The 16039-nt window shown below is 37.3% G+C and overlaps 1 protein-coding gene across 3 annotated transcripts in view; it reads left to right on the forward strand.

The window, feature by feature from the left end:
- The window catches only part of Kiaa0586 (KIAA0586 ortholog), a 115433-nt gene that overhangs the window by 77866 nt on the left and 21528 nt on the right, over positions 1-16039 (forward strand). The window contains exon 30 of one of the 3 annotated variants that reach the window (XM_013521976.1): positions 14365-15056. The exons of the other annotated variants lie outside the window; for them this stretch is intronic. Coding sequence (XP_013377430.1) covers positions 14365-14378 — 14 coding nt within the window. The 3' untranslated portion in view covers positions 14379-15056. Of the gene's footprint in view, positions 1-14364; positions 15057-16039 lie in introns of those variants that run through there. 3 annotated transcript variants of the gene reach the window in all.

Below are 16039 nucleotides of genomic sequence, written 5' to 3' on the forward strand. Positions count from 1 at the left end.
AGAAATTCAAAGCTTGCGTATATTTAGAAGCTATTTTTGGCCACTTGTGCAAGTACAATCCTTTTTGTACCTTAGTGTAGTGATAAGTTTTTGGTTTTAAATTGTGTTTGCCTTTGCATATAACTAAATTACAGTAGCTGTTAGAACTATAGTTGATCTTTGAAATTTTAAAGCCATAGGTAAAAGTTTTATGTTATTATAATTTTTGTCATCTTAGAGTATCATGGTGATTTCAAAACCATGTGTGTAGAGGGCAGAGTTTGGGGGTATAGTTTAGTGGTAGAATGTTTGCCTAGCATGAGTGAGGCCCTGGGTTCAACTTCCAGCACAAAGAACAAAACAAAACAAAAAAAATGTGTGGATCTCTGATAGGGAGTGGATAGGGCACAGACTAATAAGTCCGCCCAAAGTCCATAGGTTTAAATGCATAAACAGCATTGTCTGAGTGAGTCTTCTACAGAGAGGGCTATTGAGAATTTTACTTTGAAATCTTGCTGAATTTTGGAGTTTTGTTTCTGCCTAGAATGAGGAAAGGAAAAAAAATGTTACTTCCACCCTTACTATAATAAAATGTCAGACAAACTACAAAATAACATTTTTTGTACTCATCAGAGAGAGCTTATCATGTAGACAACTAAGTAGCTAGGTCCCAGGAAGGTCAGACTCCTTCAAAAAGAGATGGACACAAGCCCTGTCTCACATATGCCAGAGAATAGGCGCTAGAGAGACCAGGTACCAGCCAGGAAAAGATTCATAGCCAATATCTGTAAGAAATTAAAAACACGACTACTGAAGAACAAGTAATCCTATCAGGATGGACGAATGATCTGAAGAGACACTTCTCCAAAGGAAGATGTGGAGAAAAAGGAACACGTAGACAGTACTGATGGGAAGGTCAGTTAGTACAGCCACTGTGGGAAATGGCATGATGGTTCCTCAAAAACTAAAACTAGATATACCATATGACCCAGCTATTCCAAAGGAGTTGAAATCACCTGGATGCCCACGTTTACTGTGGCACTATTAGCATTGTTGAGGTGTGATGATACATATGGACAGCAGAGTACTACTCAGCCATGAAGAAGAATGGAACTACATTCATTTGCAGGAAAATGGATTGAACTGGAGGGCATTGTGTTAAGCCAGACAGAAAGATAGGTGTCACATGTTTCTCTAATATATGGAACCTAAAAATGTAGAGGAGGGGCCTTCATAAAGGGGAAAAGGATGAAGGAGATGAGATATATACAAGAATAAAAGTGTCACTGTGAGGCTCACTTACTTGTACACTTAATGTTTTAATAGTTATAATAAAAAAGACACATTTGTCTAAACTTTATACTGGGTTGCTAATGGCCATAGACCCATGTCACAGACCCACTGACCCATTGGCCTGTGCCGCAGAAGGCTGTTTTATAAAAATTAATTTTATTAGTATACTTGTGATATACATATACATATTCATCATAGAGAATTTGTACCTGTACAAAATATATCCATCTTTTTTTCTCATTCCCTCCCCTCCCTTTGAACCTGTCTTCTACTCCTTATTTACAAAAGCTTTGTTTCCATTTTTTCCTTTTTCCTTCCTTCCCTTCTTCCTCCCCCCTCCCTTGTTCTCCTTCCCATTTGAACATTTTCTTCTCACTTCCTAATACCTGTTATCCATTCTGCTCCTTTTTTCTCTTTGGATTTCTCATACCAGAGAAACAGTGAGATATTTAAACATGTGCCAATTTATTTCACGCAAGAGTGTGTATCTTGAGGGATCTTCACACTGATTTCCGCAGTGATTGTACCAGTCTACATCCTCACCAATAGTGGACAACAGTTCCTTTTTCTCCACAGTCCCTCTAGCATTTGTTACTGGTTGATTCCTTGATGGCAGCCATTCTTTCTGGAGTGAGATGGAACCTCAGTGTTGTTTTAATTTGCATCTCTTGGACGACTAGTGATGTTGAACATTATTTCATATATTTACTGTTTGTACTTCTTCATTTGGGAAGTGTCTATTTATTTCACATGACCACTTTTGGATTGGGTCTTTAAATTTGGGAGGTCTGATGTTTTTGAGTTCTTTATATATTCTAGATGATAATCCTTTGAGGAACAGCTGGCAAAAATTTTTCCCGTGCTGTGGGTTGTCTCTTCACTCTCTTGGTGTTTTCTTTTGCTATGAAAATGCTTTTTAATTAGATATGATCTCAGATGTTAATTCTTTGTGGTATTTCCTGTGTGATCCAGATTTGGTTCATAAAGTCTAGTTGTATGTCTTCCAATGTTTTACCTTGTCTATCTTCTAGCAGATTTACTGTTTGTTTTTATTTTTAGATCTTTGGTCCATTTCAATTTTAGTTTAATGTGTGGTAAGAGATATGGGTCTAGGCTCAGTTTTTGGCACGTGGAAAGCCAGTTTTCTGAGCACCATTTATTAAAGAGGGTATCTTTCTTCCAGTGAATGTTTTTGGCCCTCATGTCAAAGAAGGTGGCTGAGTGTGCATCTTCTAATCTAGCTCATCGATTGTCAGGTCTGTTTTTTGCCGGTACCATGCTGTTTTTATGTTCGTAACTTTGTAGTATAATTTCAGATTGGGGAGTGTGACATCCTTTGCCTTGCCTTTGTTGCCCAGAATTGCTTTTGCTATTGTAGGTCTCTTCTGTTTCCATATGCATTTTAGGATTATTCTCTTTAGTTCTGTGAGGCATGCTATTGATGTTTTGATTGCGATTATATGAAGTCTGTATAAGAGTTTTAGAAGTGTGGCCATTTTCATTATATTGGTTCTGCTTATCCAAAAACAGGATGTCTTCCCATTTTCTGATATCCTCTTCGACCCCCTTTTTCAGAGTACTATAGTTTTCAATGTATGTCTTCTACTTCCTTTGTTAGATTCCCAAGTATTTCATTTTCCTCGATGCTGTTATGAACGGTATTGGTTCTCTAATTTCTCTGTCAGTGAGTTTGTTATTCATGTACAGGAAGGCTATTGATTTTTGAGTGTTGACTTTGTATCCTGCTATGCTATCAAATTTGGTTATTAATTCTAGGAGACTTCTGGTGAAGTCTTGTGGTCTTCTGTGTAGAGTGTCATGTCATCCACAAGTAATGATAACTCACCTTCTTCTTTTATTATCCCTAATTCTTTTATTGTTTTGTCTTGTCTAATTGCTCTGGCTGTTTGTAGAGCTATATTGAACAGGAGTGATGATAGGGGGCATCTTGTCTTGTTCCTGATTTTAGAGTGAAGCTTTCAGTTTTTGACCATTTAGTGTGATATTGGCTGTTGGTTTTTCATAGATGGCTTTTATAAAATTGAGATAGAGACCTTCTATTCTAATTTTCTATGTTTTTCTTAAAATCATGAATGGATATTGGACTTTGTCAGATGCTTTTTTTGTGTGTATTAAGATTATCTTGTGGTTTTTGTCCTTGGTTCTGTTAATGTAGTGTATTACATTTATTGATTTGCATACGTTGAACCATCCCTGAATCCCTGGGATGAATCCCGCTTGGTCATGGTATATAAACTTTTTGACAATTTGCTGCATTGTTTGCCAGTATCTTATTGAGGATTTTTGCCTTTATGTTCTTTAAGATAGGGCTGTAATTGTCTTTTTTGATTGGTATCAGGATAATGCTTGCTTCCAGGAATGAGTTTAGGAATATTGTTTCCCTTTCAGTTTTGTTAAGGAGTTTTAGGAGTAGTCACATTAGATCTTCTCTAAAGTTCTTGTAGAATTCAGCAATGAATCTATCAGACTGTAGGCTTTTCTTTGTTGGTAGTTTTAAAAATTACTTCTTCAATTTCATTGATAGATATTGGGTTATTTAGACTTTTTAGATCTTCTTAATTCATCTTTGGTAATTCATATGTACCAAGGAATCTGTCCATTTCTTCTCGGTTTTCCATTTTATTAGAGTACAGGTTCTCAAAGTAGGTATTGATGATCTTCTGAATTTCTGTAGGATCGGTTGTGGTTTCCCCCTTTTCATTTCTAATTGGATCATTTGTATCCTTTCTCTTTTTTTCCTTCTTCCTTGCTTCCTTCCTCCCTCCTTGCCTCTCTTTCTCTCTCTCTCTCTTTCTTTCTTTCTGTTTTTATAAGGTTGGCTAAAGGTTTGTCAATTTTATTTAATCTTTTGGAGATGAACTCTTTTATTCATTGATTCTTTGTATTGTTTTGTTTGTCTCAATTGCATTAATTTTTGCTCTGATATTTATAAATTTCCTTATATGTATGTACTTTGGGTTTAACCTTCTTCTTTTTCTAGAAGCTTGATGTTCAGTGTTACATTATTTATTTGAGCTGGCTCTGTTTTTCTGATTTAGAGAATTCACTGCTATAAATTTCTGTCATTGAACTGGTTTCATTATGTCCCATAAATTCTGGTATGTTGTACTGGCATTATCATTTTATTGGAGAAACTGCCTAATTTCACTTTAATTTTTTTCTTTTTTTTTGACGAGGTCTCACTTTGTAGTGTAGGCTAACTTTGAACTCATTCGATACCCCAGGCTGGCCTTGAACTCACAGTGATCTTCCCGTCACAGCCCCATGAGTGTTGTGATTACAGGCATGTGCCATCATGCCCGAGGTCATGTTTAATTTCTTCTGTGACTCATTGGTTGTTCAGGAGAATGTTACATAATTTCCATGTGTTTATGTAGTTTTTGTGTTTTCTTTTGCCACTAATTTCTAGTTTCATTGCACTATGGTCTGATAATATGAATGTGATGATTTTTCCTTTGCATTTACTTACATATATTCTGTGAGCTAGTATGTGGTCTATTTCCAAGAAGTCTGTGTACACCTGAGAAGAATATGTATTTTGATGTTGTTGGATGGAACACTCTGTAGACATCTACTAAGTCCATTTATTTAAAGATTTGGTTTAGCTCTAATATGTATTTCTTTGTTGATTTTTTTGGTCTAGTTGATCTATTTGTGACAGAGGGGTATTGACATCCCCATTACACCTCTATTAGTGATTATCTGACTTTTCATTTCCATTAGTATTTATTTTATCTAGTGGGTATGCTAGTGTTTGGTGCATATATATTTATGATTGTTGTCTTCCTCTTGTATCATTCCCTTAACAAGTATGTAGTGACCCTCTTTTTCTCTTCTGACAGTCCTGGTTTGACATCCACTTTGTCTGTAAGCAGAATAGCTACTTCTACTGTTTTCCAAGTTCCTGTCACATGGAGTGTTGTTTTCCATCCTTTGACTTTCAGTCTGTGAATTTCTTTTGGAGTTAAATGTATTTGTTGTATGCAGTATATTGTTGGATTTTGTTTTTTGATCCATTTTGCTGGTCTTTTGATTAGTGAATTGAAACCATTTACATTGATGGTTATAAATGATCTGTGTTGACTTATCCTTGTCATATTATTTTCCTGTTTTTGGTTCCCTTTCCATCTCTTCTGTTTAATTGCTTGTGTTGTTTGGTGGATTCATTCTATTGAGATTCATAGAATTGTTGTCTTGTTTTTTTTCTAGAATATCCTTCAGACCTTTTGGGAATGCTGGTTTGGTTGTCATGAACTTGTTCAGGTGTTCATTATCGTGGAAGGATTTTATCTCTCCATCAATTTTGAAAGATATTTTTTGGTGGTACATCTATCTGGGCTGGAAGTTGTCTTCTTTTAATGTTTGAAATACTTCACTCCAAGCTCTCCTTGATTTACGTGTTAAGAATTGAGAAGTCTGCTGTGATTCTCATGGGTTTTCTTTTACAGGTGATGTCTTAGTTACTTTTCTCTTATTGCTGGGACAAAATACCTGATACCCAAAGTGGGAAAGGTTTATTTAGCTCACAGTTTGCAGAGGTTTCAGTCCATAATCAGCTGGCTCTATGCGAGGGTGGTGTGGCAGAGGGGCAACAGTTCAGGGCAGCAAAAGCAACAGGAGCAAAAATGGAGGAACATGCCTCTTTTCCTCCCTTATATTCTTTGCAGACTACCTGCTCTGGAATGGGTGTAACACTCACACCCTAATCACAAACTGTAGAATCAGCTGCCTCCATATGAGACTTTGGGGGACATCCAGACACAAACCATAACAGGTGATTTATTTCTTTTCTCTAACAGCTTTTAGTACTCTGTTCTTGAGTTGAATTTCTGGAATCTTGACTAATTGGTTTGTGAACTTAATTCTTTGCACAATTCTGGTTGCAGACCAAATTGGTCATGGACCAAATCTAATTTATCTAGTAGATCAACACTGAACCTAGCCATTGAATTTGATTTGGTTCTCAACCAATTAAATTTCCAACCAGAATCATGAGAAGAAAATAATTTGTGAACTGAGGTACTACTATACAGTGGACCCTTGACGTACAAACTCAATTGGTTCTTGAAGGCTGATTGTACTCTTAGGTTGTCTTAGGTTGTCAACTGAATGCTAGGCTCCTTTATAAAGTCTTCAAAGTCTCTCTCAGTTCTTGGTGTCCTTAAAGAGACATTGGCCCAGGATCTCTCAGTTAACCCCATAGAGGAAAGGATGTTGTAATGTTCCTTCCAGAGCTCTATAAGCATTCAGTCTGTATCTGAGACCATCTGGAAGCACAAGTGATTGGAATTCAGGTCAAGACTTTGGTCATAAATTAAAACTAAAATTGCAGTCATAACCCAACTTGTTCATATGTCAAGCCAGTCATAATTCAAGGATCCACTGTATATTCCTTGGTCTAGTTTTTTTCTGATCCTGTGTGGATCTCTGTATACCTCACTTATCTGTATCTCAAATTCTTTTTCTTTTTGTCTTTTTCAGACAGGGTTTTGCTGTGCAGTTCAGGCTGGCCTTGAGCACACTTTGTAGCCCAGGCTGGTCTTGAACTCGCAATGATCCTCCTGTTTCAGCCTCCCAAGTGCTGGGATTACAAGTGTGTGCCACCACACCTGGCCTCAAATTTTCTTTCTATGGTTGGAAATTTTTGTGGTATTAATTCTGTGAACAGTTTTTTAATGACCTTTGTGCTATCTTCTGATTCATCATTGAGTTCTGTTAATCTTACATTGGTGTTCTTTGCATCATGTAACAGCTGCTAGATTGAGCTTTCATAGTCCCTTGCTATTTTTAAGAAGTCTTTCTTTTAATGATGGGCAGTCACAACTCTGTCTTCTTGATCTGATACTCTTTCTTCTCATTGGTTGACTCTGCTGTGTATATGTTCAATAGAACTTTTAATCTCCTGCATTTCTATTTGAGTCTGTTTCCTAGATATTTTCTATGTTGGGCATTCATGGTTTGCATGCCATTCCTAAGCTTCTCTAGTTTTAAATCTGTATCTATTCTATACTCACTAATCATTTCTTTCATTATGGTCATCGTATCTTTCTCTGTTTTGTTTTTATCAAGGGATTTATTACTCTGTTTTGATACTTGTGCTGCTACCATATGAGAAAGTTCAGCTCTGTTACTTTTGATTGCTTCCTCCTCAGTGCCCCCTTGATTTGTCTGTGGCATGCTGGGGCTTATGGGTTGCATCTTGCTTCTGGAACCCTTTCCCTTCCCTTTTTTTCTGTATTGACACTGGTAAATTGGTTACAGTAGGTAGCTTTATTATTACTAGCATCAAGACCTTTTCAGGAAATTGCCACTTTTCAGAAATGTCTTCTAAGTGTATTAGCTTTTGGCTTTTGATTCTGTCCCAGGATCTGCCTCTTCAATTTATTAGGAATGAAGGGTTTCAGCCTGTTTGGCCTAGCACCCCATTCTTTGCTATTGGGCTGCAGTAGTGTTTATGACCCCTAGACAGTCTAAGTATTGGCATAGAAAAGTCAGCTGATAACAACAACTCTGTCACTTTGGCTAAAGTAGTACAATCAGTAATAACAATAGCATCAAGCACAGACTGGAAAATGACAAACTGTGCTAACCATTAGTGTGTTGTCTTTTAACGTAGGTACAAGTTTATAGTTATGTGTCAGAAGTTGGGGAGAATATGCAGATTATTCTTCCTTTTTCTGTGTTGTGGTCTGTTTGGTTGATTTCTCTGTGAGCTCCAATATTCCCTTCAGAATCTTCCTGGGTGCCAGGGTTCCACATCCCTCCTTCTTTCCTTCCTGGGTTGTTATTTTCCAGAATCTGGGTTCTGAATCTTGGAGAGGTTGGTTTGTTACTGCTTCTTGCTTCACCCTGTTTCACTTTTAATTCTATTGGTTTGGCTCCTTTTTTTCCTTTTTTTGTTTTTTTTTTTTCATATAGTTGGCTAATGGCTTGCCAATTTTGTTTATTTTTTCAAAGAACCACCTCTATGTTTAATTAATTTTATATTTTTTAGTCACATTTTGTTGATTTCTGTTCTAAGCTTTGTGATTTTCTTCCTGGTGCTAGCTTTTGATTTGGATTATTTTTGTTTTTCTAGGACTTTGAAGTACATCATTAAGTTATTTATTTGGGCTCTTTTATTTAATGTGGATATTTCCAGATATAAACATATTTTAGGATTGCTTTCATTGTGTCCGTAGATTCTAGTATGTTGTAACGGCATTAACATTTTTTTCTAGGAACTGTCTAATATCTTCATTGATTTCTCCTGTGACCCAATGATTAATTCAAGTGTGTATTGTTTAACTTTTCTTTGTTTTTTTTTTTTTAATTTCTGTGATTTCTTTTGCCATATATTTCTACTTTCATTACAGTGTGATCTGATAATATGTATGTGATAACTTCAATTCTTTTACATTTACTTAAGCATTCTTTATGGGCCAGTGTATAGTCCATTTAGGAGAAAGTTCTATATGCTGAGAAGAATGTGTATTTTGTTGTTGTTGGGTAGAATACTCTGTAGATATCTATTAAGTCCATTTGCTCAAAGCTTTGGTACAGCTCTTATATGTTTTTGTTCAATTTTTGGGGGAGGGATCTAGTTGATTTGTTGGTGACAGGGAGGTATTGAGGCCCTCCACTATAATTGTGTGGAAATTTATCTGATCCTTCATGTCATGTAGTGTTTCTCTTATGAAGTTGGGTGCTGATGTTCCATGTACATATATTTATAATTGTTACCACTTCCTGTTGCATTGTTCCCTTAAACAGTATATGGTGACCTTCTTTGCTTCTTTGGATCAGTTTTGGTTTGAAGTTCAGTTTGTCTGAAAATGTAGCAGGATAACAACTCTGGCTTGTTTTCAGTGTAATGGGATAACTAGTCCTGCTTGTTTTTTGGTTCCCATTACATGGAATATTGTTTTTTATCCTTTGATTTTTAGACTATGAATTTCTTGTTTTTGTTTTGTTTTTTGTTTGTTTTTATTTTAGAGAGAAAAAAGATAAATACAACAATGAAACTGAGTTTCAAAATGGGTTATAGTAGGACATTACATTAGTTGATACATTGCACATTGTTGTCTTCCTAGTAGTTATCCAGAGTAGAAGATATAGGCATGATATCTTGTCTATACAATATTAGAACAGAACTTTCTTTTCAATGCACTAAGAGAAACTAACTGTATAACTATCTTAACTATCTTGTGTATATGTGTAATTTTTCCTTTCTTCCTTTCCCCTTTCCCCCATCACAGTTTGACTTTTCTTTTGAACAGTTTCTTCCCGATTCACAATATCCATTGTACATTTCAAATCTTATTTACTTGTTCATTTTCTCACACTAGTGAAACAATACAATGTTTACACATATAGGTCTGATTTACTTCACTTATGAGTATGGTCTCAAGGTGTACCCATTTACCTATAAAAGACTCCAATTTTATCTTTCTTTATGGCTTAGTAGTACTCCATTGTATAAAAAACTCACATCATTTTTATCCATTCTTCAGTTGGGTAGGCATCTGGGTTGTTTCCAAAATTTAGCTATTACAAATTGTGCTGCTTTAAACATGAGTGCACTTATATTGCTGTGGTATGATGTTCTTAATTCTTCTGGGAATATAACCAGAAGCAGAATAGCCAGTTCAAATGGGACCTCCAATCCCAGTGTTTTGAGGAATCTCCAAACTGATTTCCATAGTAGTTGTACCAGTTTAAATTCCTAACAACAATGAAGAAGTGTTCCTTTTTCCCCATAGTCCCTCCAGCATTTGTTGTTGGTTGATTTCTTTCTGGGGTGAGATAGAATCTCAGTGTTGTTTTAATTTGCATCTGTCAAATAACCAATGGTGTTGAATATTTTTTCATGTATTTGTTTGCCATTTTTATTTCTTCCTCTAAGGAGTGCTTATTCATGTCTGATGCCCATTTTTGGATAGGGTCTTTGAACTGGGGGCGGGTCTGATTTTTTTTTTAATTTTTTATATGTTTTAGATATGAGTCCTTTGTGAGACAATTGGGTATAATTTTTTCCCACTCTGTGGATTATCTTTTCACTTTGTTGGTGATTTCTTTTGATGTGCAAAAGCTTTTTAGTAAGGTGAGATCCCATTTGTTGATTCTTTGTACTATTTCCCTTATGGTCTGGGTTTTGTTCATAAACTCTCTACCTACACTTATGTCTTTGGGACTTCTGCCTATTTTCTCTTCCAGTAAATTTAGTATTTTAATATTTAGATCCCTGATCCATTTTGACTTTTAGTTTAGTGCATGGTGATAGACATGGGTCTAGTTTTAGTCTCTGGCATATGGAAAGCCAGTTTTTCCAGCACATTTATTAAAGAGGCTATCTTTCTTCCAGCAAACATGTTTGGCCCCTTTGTTAAAGATAAAGTGTCTAAGTGTGTTTGGGGATGTGTCTACTTCTTCTATTCTGTTCCACTGATCCTCAGGTCTGTTTTTTTTTTTACCAGTACCATGCTGATTTTATCACAGTAGCTTTGTAGTATAATTTTGGGTCTGAGGTTATGATGCCCCTGATTTACATTTGTTGCCCAGAATTGCTTTTGCTGTTCTAGGTCTTTTCTGGTTCCAAATAAATTTCAGGAATGTTTTTTCTAGGTCTGTGAGGTATGTTAATGGTATTTTGATTGGGATTGCATTAAATATGTATAGCAGTTTTAGGAGTATGGCCATTTCCACAATGTTGATTCTTCCTATCCAAGGGAAAGATACCCTTTCTACCCTTTCTACCCTTTCAGAAAAGGGTATCTTTCCCTTTTCTGATATCCTTTTCAATTTCCTTTTTCACAGTACTTTAATTTTCACTGTACAGAACTTTTACATCCTTTGTTAGATTGATTCCTAAGTATTTCATTTTTTTGGATGATATCCTGAAGGGTATGCTTTCCCTAATTTCTCTCTCCATGATTTGTTGCTTGTGTACAGGAATATTATTGACTTTTGAATGTTCACTTTATATCCTACTACACTACTGAATTTGGATATTAAATCTTTAAGTTTTTTGGGTCTTCTTTGTAGAGTATCATGTCATCTGCAAATAATGATAATTTAACTACTTCTTGTCTTATCCTTGCTCCTTTTATTTTTTGCTGTTGTCTAATTGCTTTGGCTAATGTTTCCAGAACTGTATTGAATAGCAGTTGTGATAGTGGACATCCTTATCTTGTCCCTGAAAGCTATCAGTTTTTATTTATTTATTTTTTGGTACCAGAATTCAAACTGAGGACCTTACACTTGCCAGGCAGGCGCTGTGCCACTGAGCTATATCCCCGGCCCCAAAGCTTTCAGTTATTGACTATTTAATATAATGTTAGCTATTTGTTTGTCGTAGATGACTTTTATAAGATTGAGGTAAACACCTTCTATTCCAATTTTCTGCAGGGTTTTTTTTTAAATCATGAATGATTGTTGAACTTTGTCAAAAGCTTTTTCTGCATCTATTGAGATGATCATGTAATTTTTGACTTTGATTCTGTTAATATGGTGTATTACATTTTTTGATTTTTGTATGTTGAACCATCCCTGCATTCTTGGGATGAGTCCCAGTTAGTTGTGTTGTATAATCTTCTTGATGATTTGTTGCGTTCTGTCTGCCAGTATCTTATTAAGGATTTTTGCATCTATATTCATTAGAGAGATTGGCTTGTAGTTTTCTTTCTTGTTTGGATTTTTTTCTGGTTTTGGAATCAGGGTAATACTTGCTTCCACGGATGACTTTGGAAGTACTGCTTCTCTTTCAATTTCCTTAAAGAGTTTCAGCATTAGTGGCATTAGTTCTTTGTTTCTTATAGAATTCAACAGTGAATCTGTTAGGGCCTGAGCTTCTCTTTGTTGGTAAATTTTCATATTGACATACCTTAAGAACCAATAATGATATACCACTCTTAACCATAGAAAAGAGATCTATTATTATACCATAAACACAAGGATAACCAAGTATTCACATGCGGTAAATATCTACTAAGTGCAATGAGTACTCCCCCATTAACAATAGAAAAGAATTCAACAGTAATAGCATAGAGTTAAGTAAGTATGTAAAGAGAGACCTGACTAGGAGTGAATGATTGAAGTGCATGATTAAACTGGGAGACAAAAGTGCATAGGCTCTATGAAGAGTGAATGTTTAAAATATGGGGTAAAAGCATGCAAATAATTTAACTGTGGTCAAAAAGTACACAGGCTCTGGAAGAAGTGAATAATTAAACTGTAGGGCAAAAAGCATGCAGACTTTGTGAGGAGTGAATAATTAAACTATGGGGCAAAAGCACAGGCTGTATGAGAATGGAATGATTAAACAAGAAGTTTAGATTAAGTAAAGTGTGTTGTGTCTGGCCATTGTCCTTCCTCTTTCCTCCCAAAAAACTACCTACCCTTTAGATAGCTCCTTACCCAAACTGCTTTTCTACTGCTTTTTTCCTTTACTCTAATACCCTAAATGAAAACCAGAGAGTTCTTGACATCAGTGCTTTTTCTTGTCCCAGTCTCCCTAATGGCTGGGTGCTCTCAGATGAGAGCTAGCCCCTCTAGACCTCTCAGTGATGGAACTAAGGCTTGTCTCTGAGTAATCTTTTAATCCTTCCCACCGCCTATGCTCACTCACTGCAACAAAAAGTGAGGTAAAGGGTCCTAGTAAAGAGTAAATGGAAATTAATAAAATTAGGTTAAAGACAACAGAAGAGACCCAATGAGAAAAAGGGGAAAAAGAAAAGAGAGCAAAATAAAAGAAGAAAAAGAAAAAATTAAAAGAAAAATGGGCAAAAAACCTTTACATACAAAAATCAAGTGGAAAAAAAGTGAAATGAGTTGAAAACAATTCTTGAATGAGTCTTTTTGTTTTTTTTTCCAGAGTCTATTTTTGTGTGTAAATGCTTTGTTATACACCACCCTTCCCACTGGGCGTAGGCAGTCAATGGTGTCCGCCCTTAGGCTGTAGTCACTACAGTAACCCCACTTTCCATGTCCCTCTGTGCACTCCAAGACATAGTTTCTTCTGCCTTGGTTTACAGCGAGTGGGTTTGTGAGTTTCCTCTTGCTCCAACTCCAGGGACCCCTCTGTCCATATATCCTAGGCCATGGCAGCCATCTGAACTGAGCCGTATCCTTGCTCACATTGGTGAATGGGGACAGCAAATAGACTACTGAGTTCTGTGCCAATGTAGGTAGCGAGGCACGGGGTGTTTGTGTAAAGCAGTCTGTTGGCATTAATGGCAGCAACTTTAAACTCAGCCCGCTCTAGAAGCCACAGACACTTGCCCTGACTTCTCATAACAGAGGGTGAGTCCCTGTGTTCTCAGCCTGAGTTTAAACTTCTCAGGGAGTCTGTGTGTAGTCTGTACCCTATCCACGACTGTCTTTTGTGGCTGTGTCCCTCCCAGTCACTATGACTAGGTGACACCAGAAACTCTGATTTTTTTTCTAGAGCCTCATTCATTTGCTTTGTTGTTACACTTTAAGAGAGGCCAAGGGAGTGGCTTTCAAATTGTCCCGCCTCCTTGCCCCCTTGGTTTGCCTTTGGTGAACAGGATGTCTGCAGTTGCTTCTTGTTTAAGCGTCTTCTCATGTTTTTTCTTTTTCTTTTTTTTTTTTTTTTTTTTTTAGTTTTAATCCTGGGGTGATGTTTGTAAATTGCCTATGGTGGGTTGCTTTATTGCTAGTATTTAGAACCCCTAGGAAATGACTACTTGGTGTAGCTGGTGTTTGGATTTTGAGTCTGTTGCAAGATCCTACCTCTTCAGTTCTTTGGGGATGAGAAGTTGCTGGCTGTTTGGCCCAGCCTTGGTTCTTAGGTGCTGGCCCACAGTATTTTCTGTGACCTTCAGTCAGTCTCAGTCTCAGAATACCAGGAAGAACAGCTGGTTAGAACAGTTATGTCACTTTGGCTAAAGTGGTACAGTCAGCAAAAACAGTAGCATCAAACACAGCCTAGAAAATGACAAACTGAGCTAACCATTAATTTGCCATTTTTAACCACATGAAGTAAATTTGTGATTATATAATAAAATCTAGAACACACCAGAAAATTATATGCAGTAAATAAGTCTTCAATATTGTCAATTTTACCTTCAGGGGAAAAGATTTAAATGGCATTAGGAAAAAATGGAGGAGTAGACGAGAAAGAGATTCGAAGCAAGGCTGAAAGACAAGGGAGATCATGCTAACTTTGGGAAGTGGGTGCAGAAGACAGGCGGGAAAGAGGGAAGGAAGAAATAAAAGGAAGAACAACAGCCACAAAGAAGCTATAAACCATGTTCACACTCATCTAAAAACAAGATCAACCTATGGAGAAAAGAAACAAACAAGAAGAGAGAGAAAAGAAGAAAAAAAAAGAATTAAAAAGTCCACTTCCAGGTTTGTCTGTGCTCTCACTGGTAATGTCTGGAGACAGAGTCCAATCTGTGTTGATTTATCCCAGCCAGCCAGCAGTAGCGTTATGGTGGGGTAGTGGATCATCTCAGTGAGCCTGCACCTTCATTTCCCCTGAAGTTTAGGCTGGGTTCTGGCTATGAGGCTGAGACCAGACCCGTTCATCCTGTACCTTCTTTAGGCTTGAACTCAGCTGGGAGCTGCTCGATGGAGCTAGCAGTTGTTCTAAGTTCCGAGCTCAGCTGGCCCCTCGGCAAGATGGCTTCTGGCCAGTCACTGCCCCACATGGGACGACCAAGCCCTCAGCACTCATCCCCAGCTAGTGCAGTCCTTCACGTCAGTTGCTCCCATCCGCCGCTGTGTCTTTCTGTGGAGGCCTCTGGGGTTGCCAGCGGTCACTGTGTGTCTGCTGGCTTGAACTGCTCCTCTCATGCAGTGAGTCCCACCTTAGGGTGAAGGTGCTGCCAGCTACCTCCTAGTTCTTCATTGAAGTTTCTCTCTGTGGGCTTCGCTTCTTGCTTCAGATCCTTCCTTAGTCCAGCGGACCCATTTCCCTCCTCCTCGTCTTCCTCGCATTGCTATATTCCAGTGTCTGGATGGCAACACCCAGAGAGGCTGTTTCTGCTGCTTACCACTCCACCATCTTCACTGACACCAGAAACTCTGAAGTAGAGTTATTTGGTGTGTCAGTCTTAAGACAATTTCCACCTTCCCCAAATGGCTCCTAATTAAACCCTCTCAAATACAGTGGGCACCAAACTAGGTTTCTTCTCCAATGCTAGCCTGTCTTGAGGAAGGAGTCACTTCCACAGTAAAACCCCACTGTGTTCATGCAGTTTGCAGTAGCCTTGGGCTTTTCCTGTGGGTAGTTGTTGATTCTCCTGGGAGTTGCTGACTCTGTAGACTTTCCTGTGTCAGTGGAGTTAAGTTGTTCTCCCTGAGAGGCAGGGTAAAGTTTCCAGGCTGCCTTGGTCTTTCCTCCGTATTGTGCTCTATTGTCTCCAACTTCTCTGCAGTTTCTAGTTTTCCTGTCAGCTTCTCCCCAGGTTTTGGAGGTCTCCTTTTTTTTTTTTTTCCTTTTCACCAAGTTGTTGTTTTCCAGGTATCTTGATTCCAGGTACCTGAGAGTCTATATTTTGCTAACAGTCTCTAACCACTATACTTTTTTTTAAAAAAAATAAAATTCTAATGACAAAAGGCAACACAATTCCTTGTTGTTATGTTCTTGGCAAACATTTTTCTCCTTTTATTGTGTTATATATTTATTTTATAAAACAATGTTTAATTTGACAAAAGTTTCCTATATGTAATAAAATCCCACTCCAATTAAAACAATATCTAGGAGGTTTGACACTGGTAGCTTTATTTTTAAAAAATC

This window comes from Chinchilla lanigera, unplaced genomic scaffold (assembly GCF_000276665.1).
Source record: "Chinchilla lanigera isolate Chin_1 unplaced genomic scaffold, ChiLan1.0 scaffold00065, whole genome shotgun sequence".
In the NCBI taxonomy this organism is placed as follows: domain Eukaryota; kingdom Metazoa; phylum Chordata; class Mammalia; order Rodentia; family Chinchillidae; genus Chinchilla; species Chinchilla lanigera.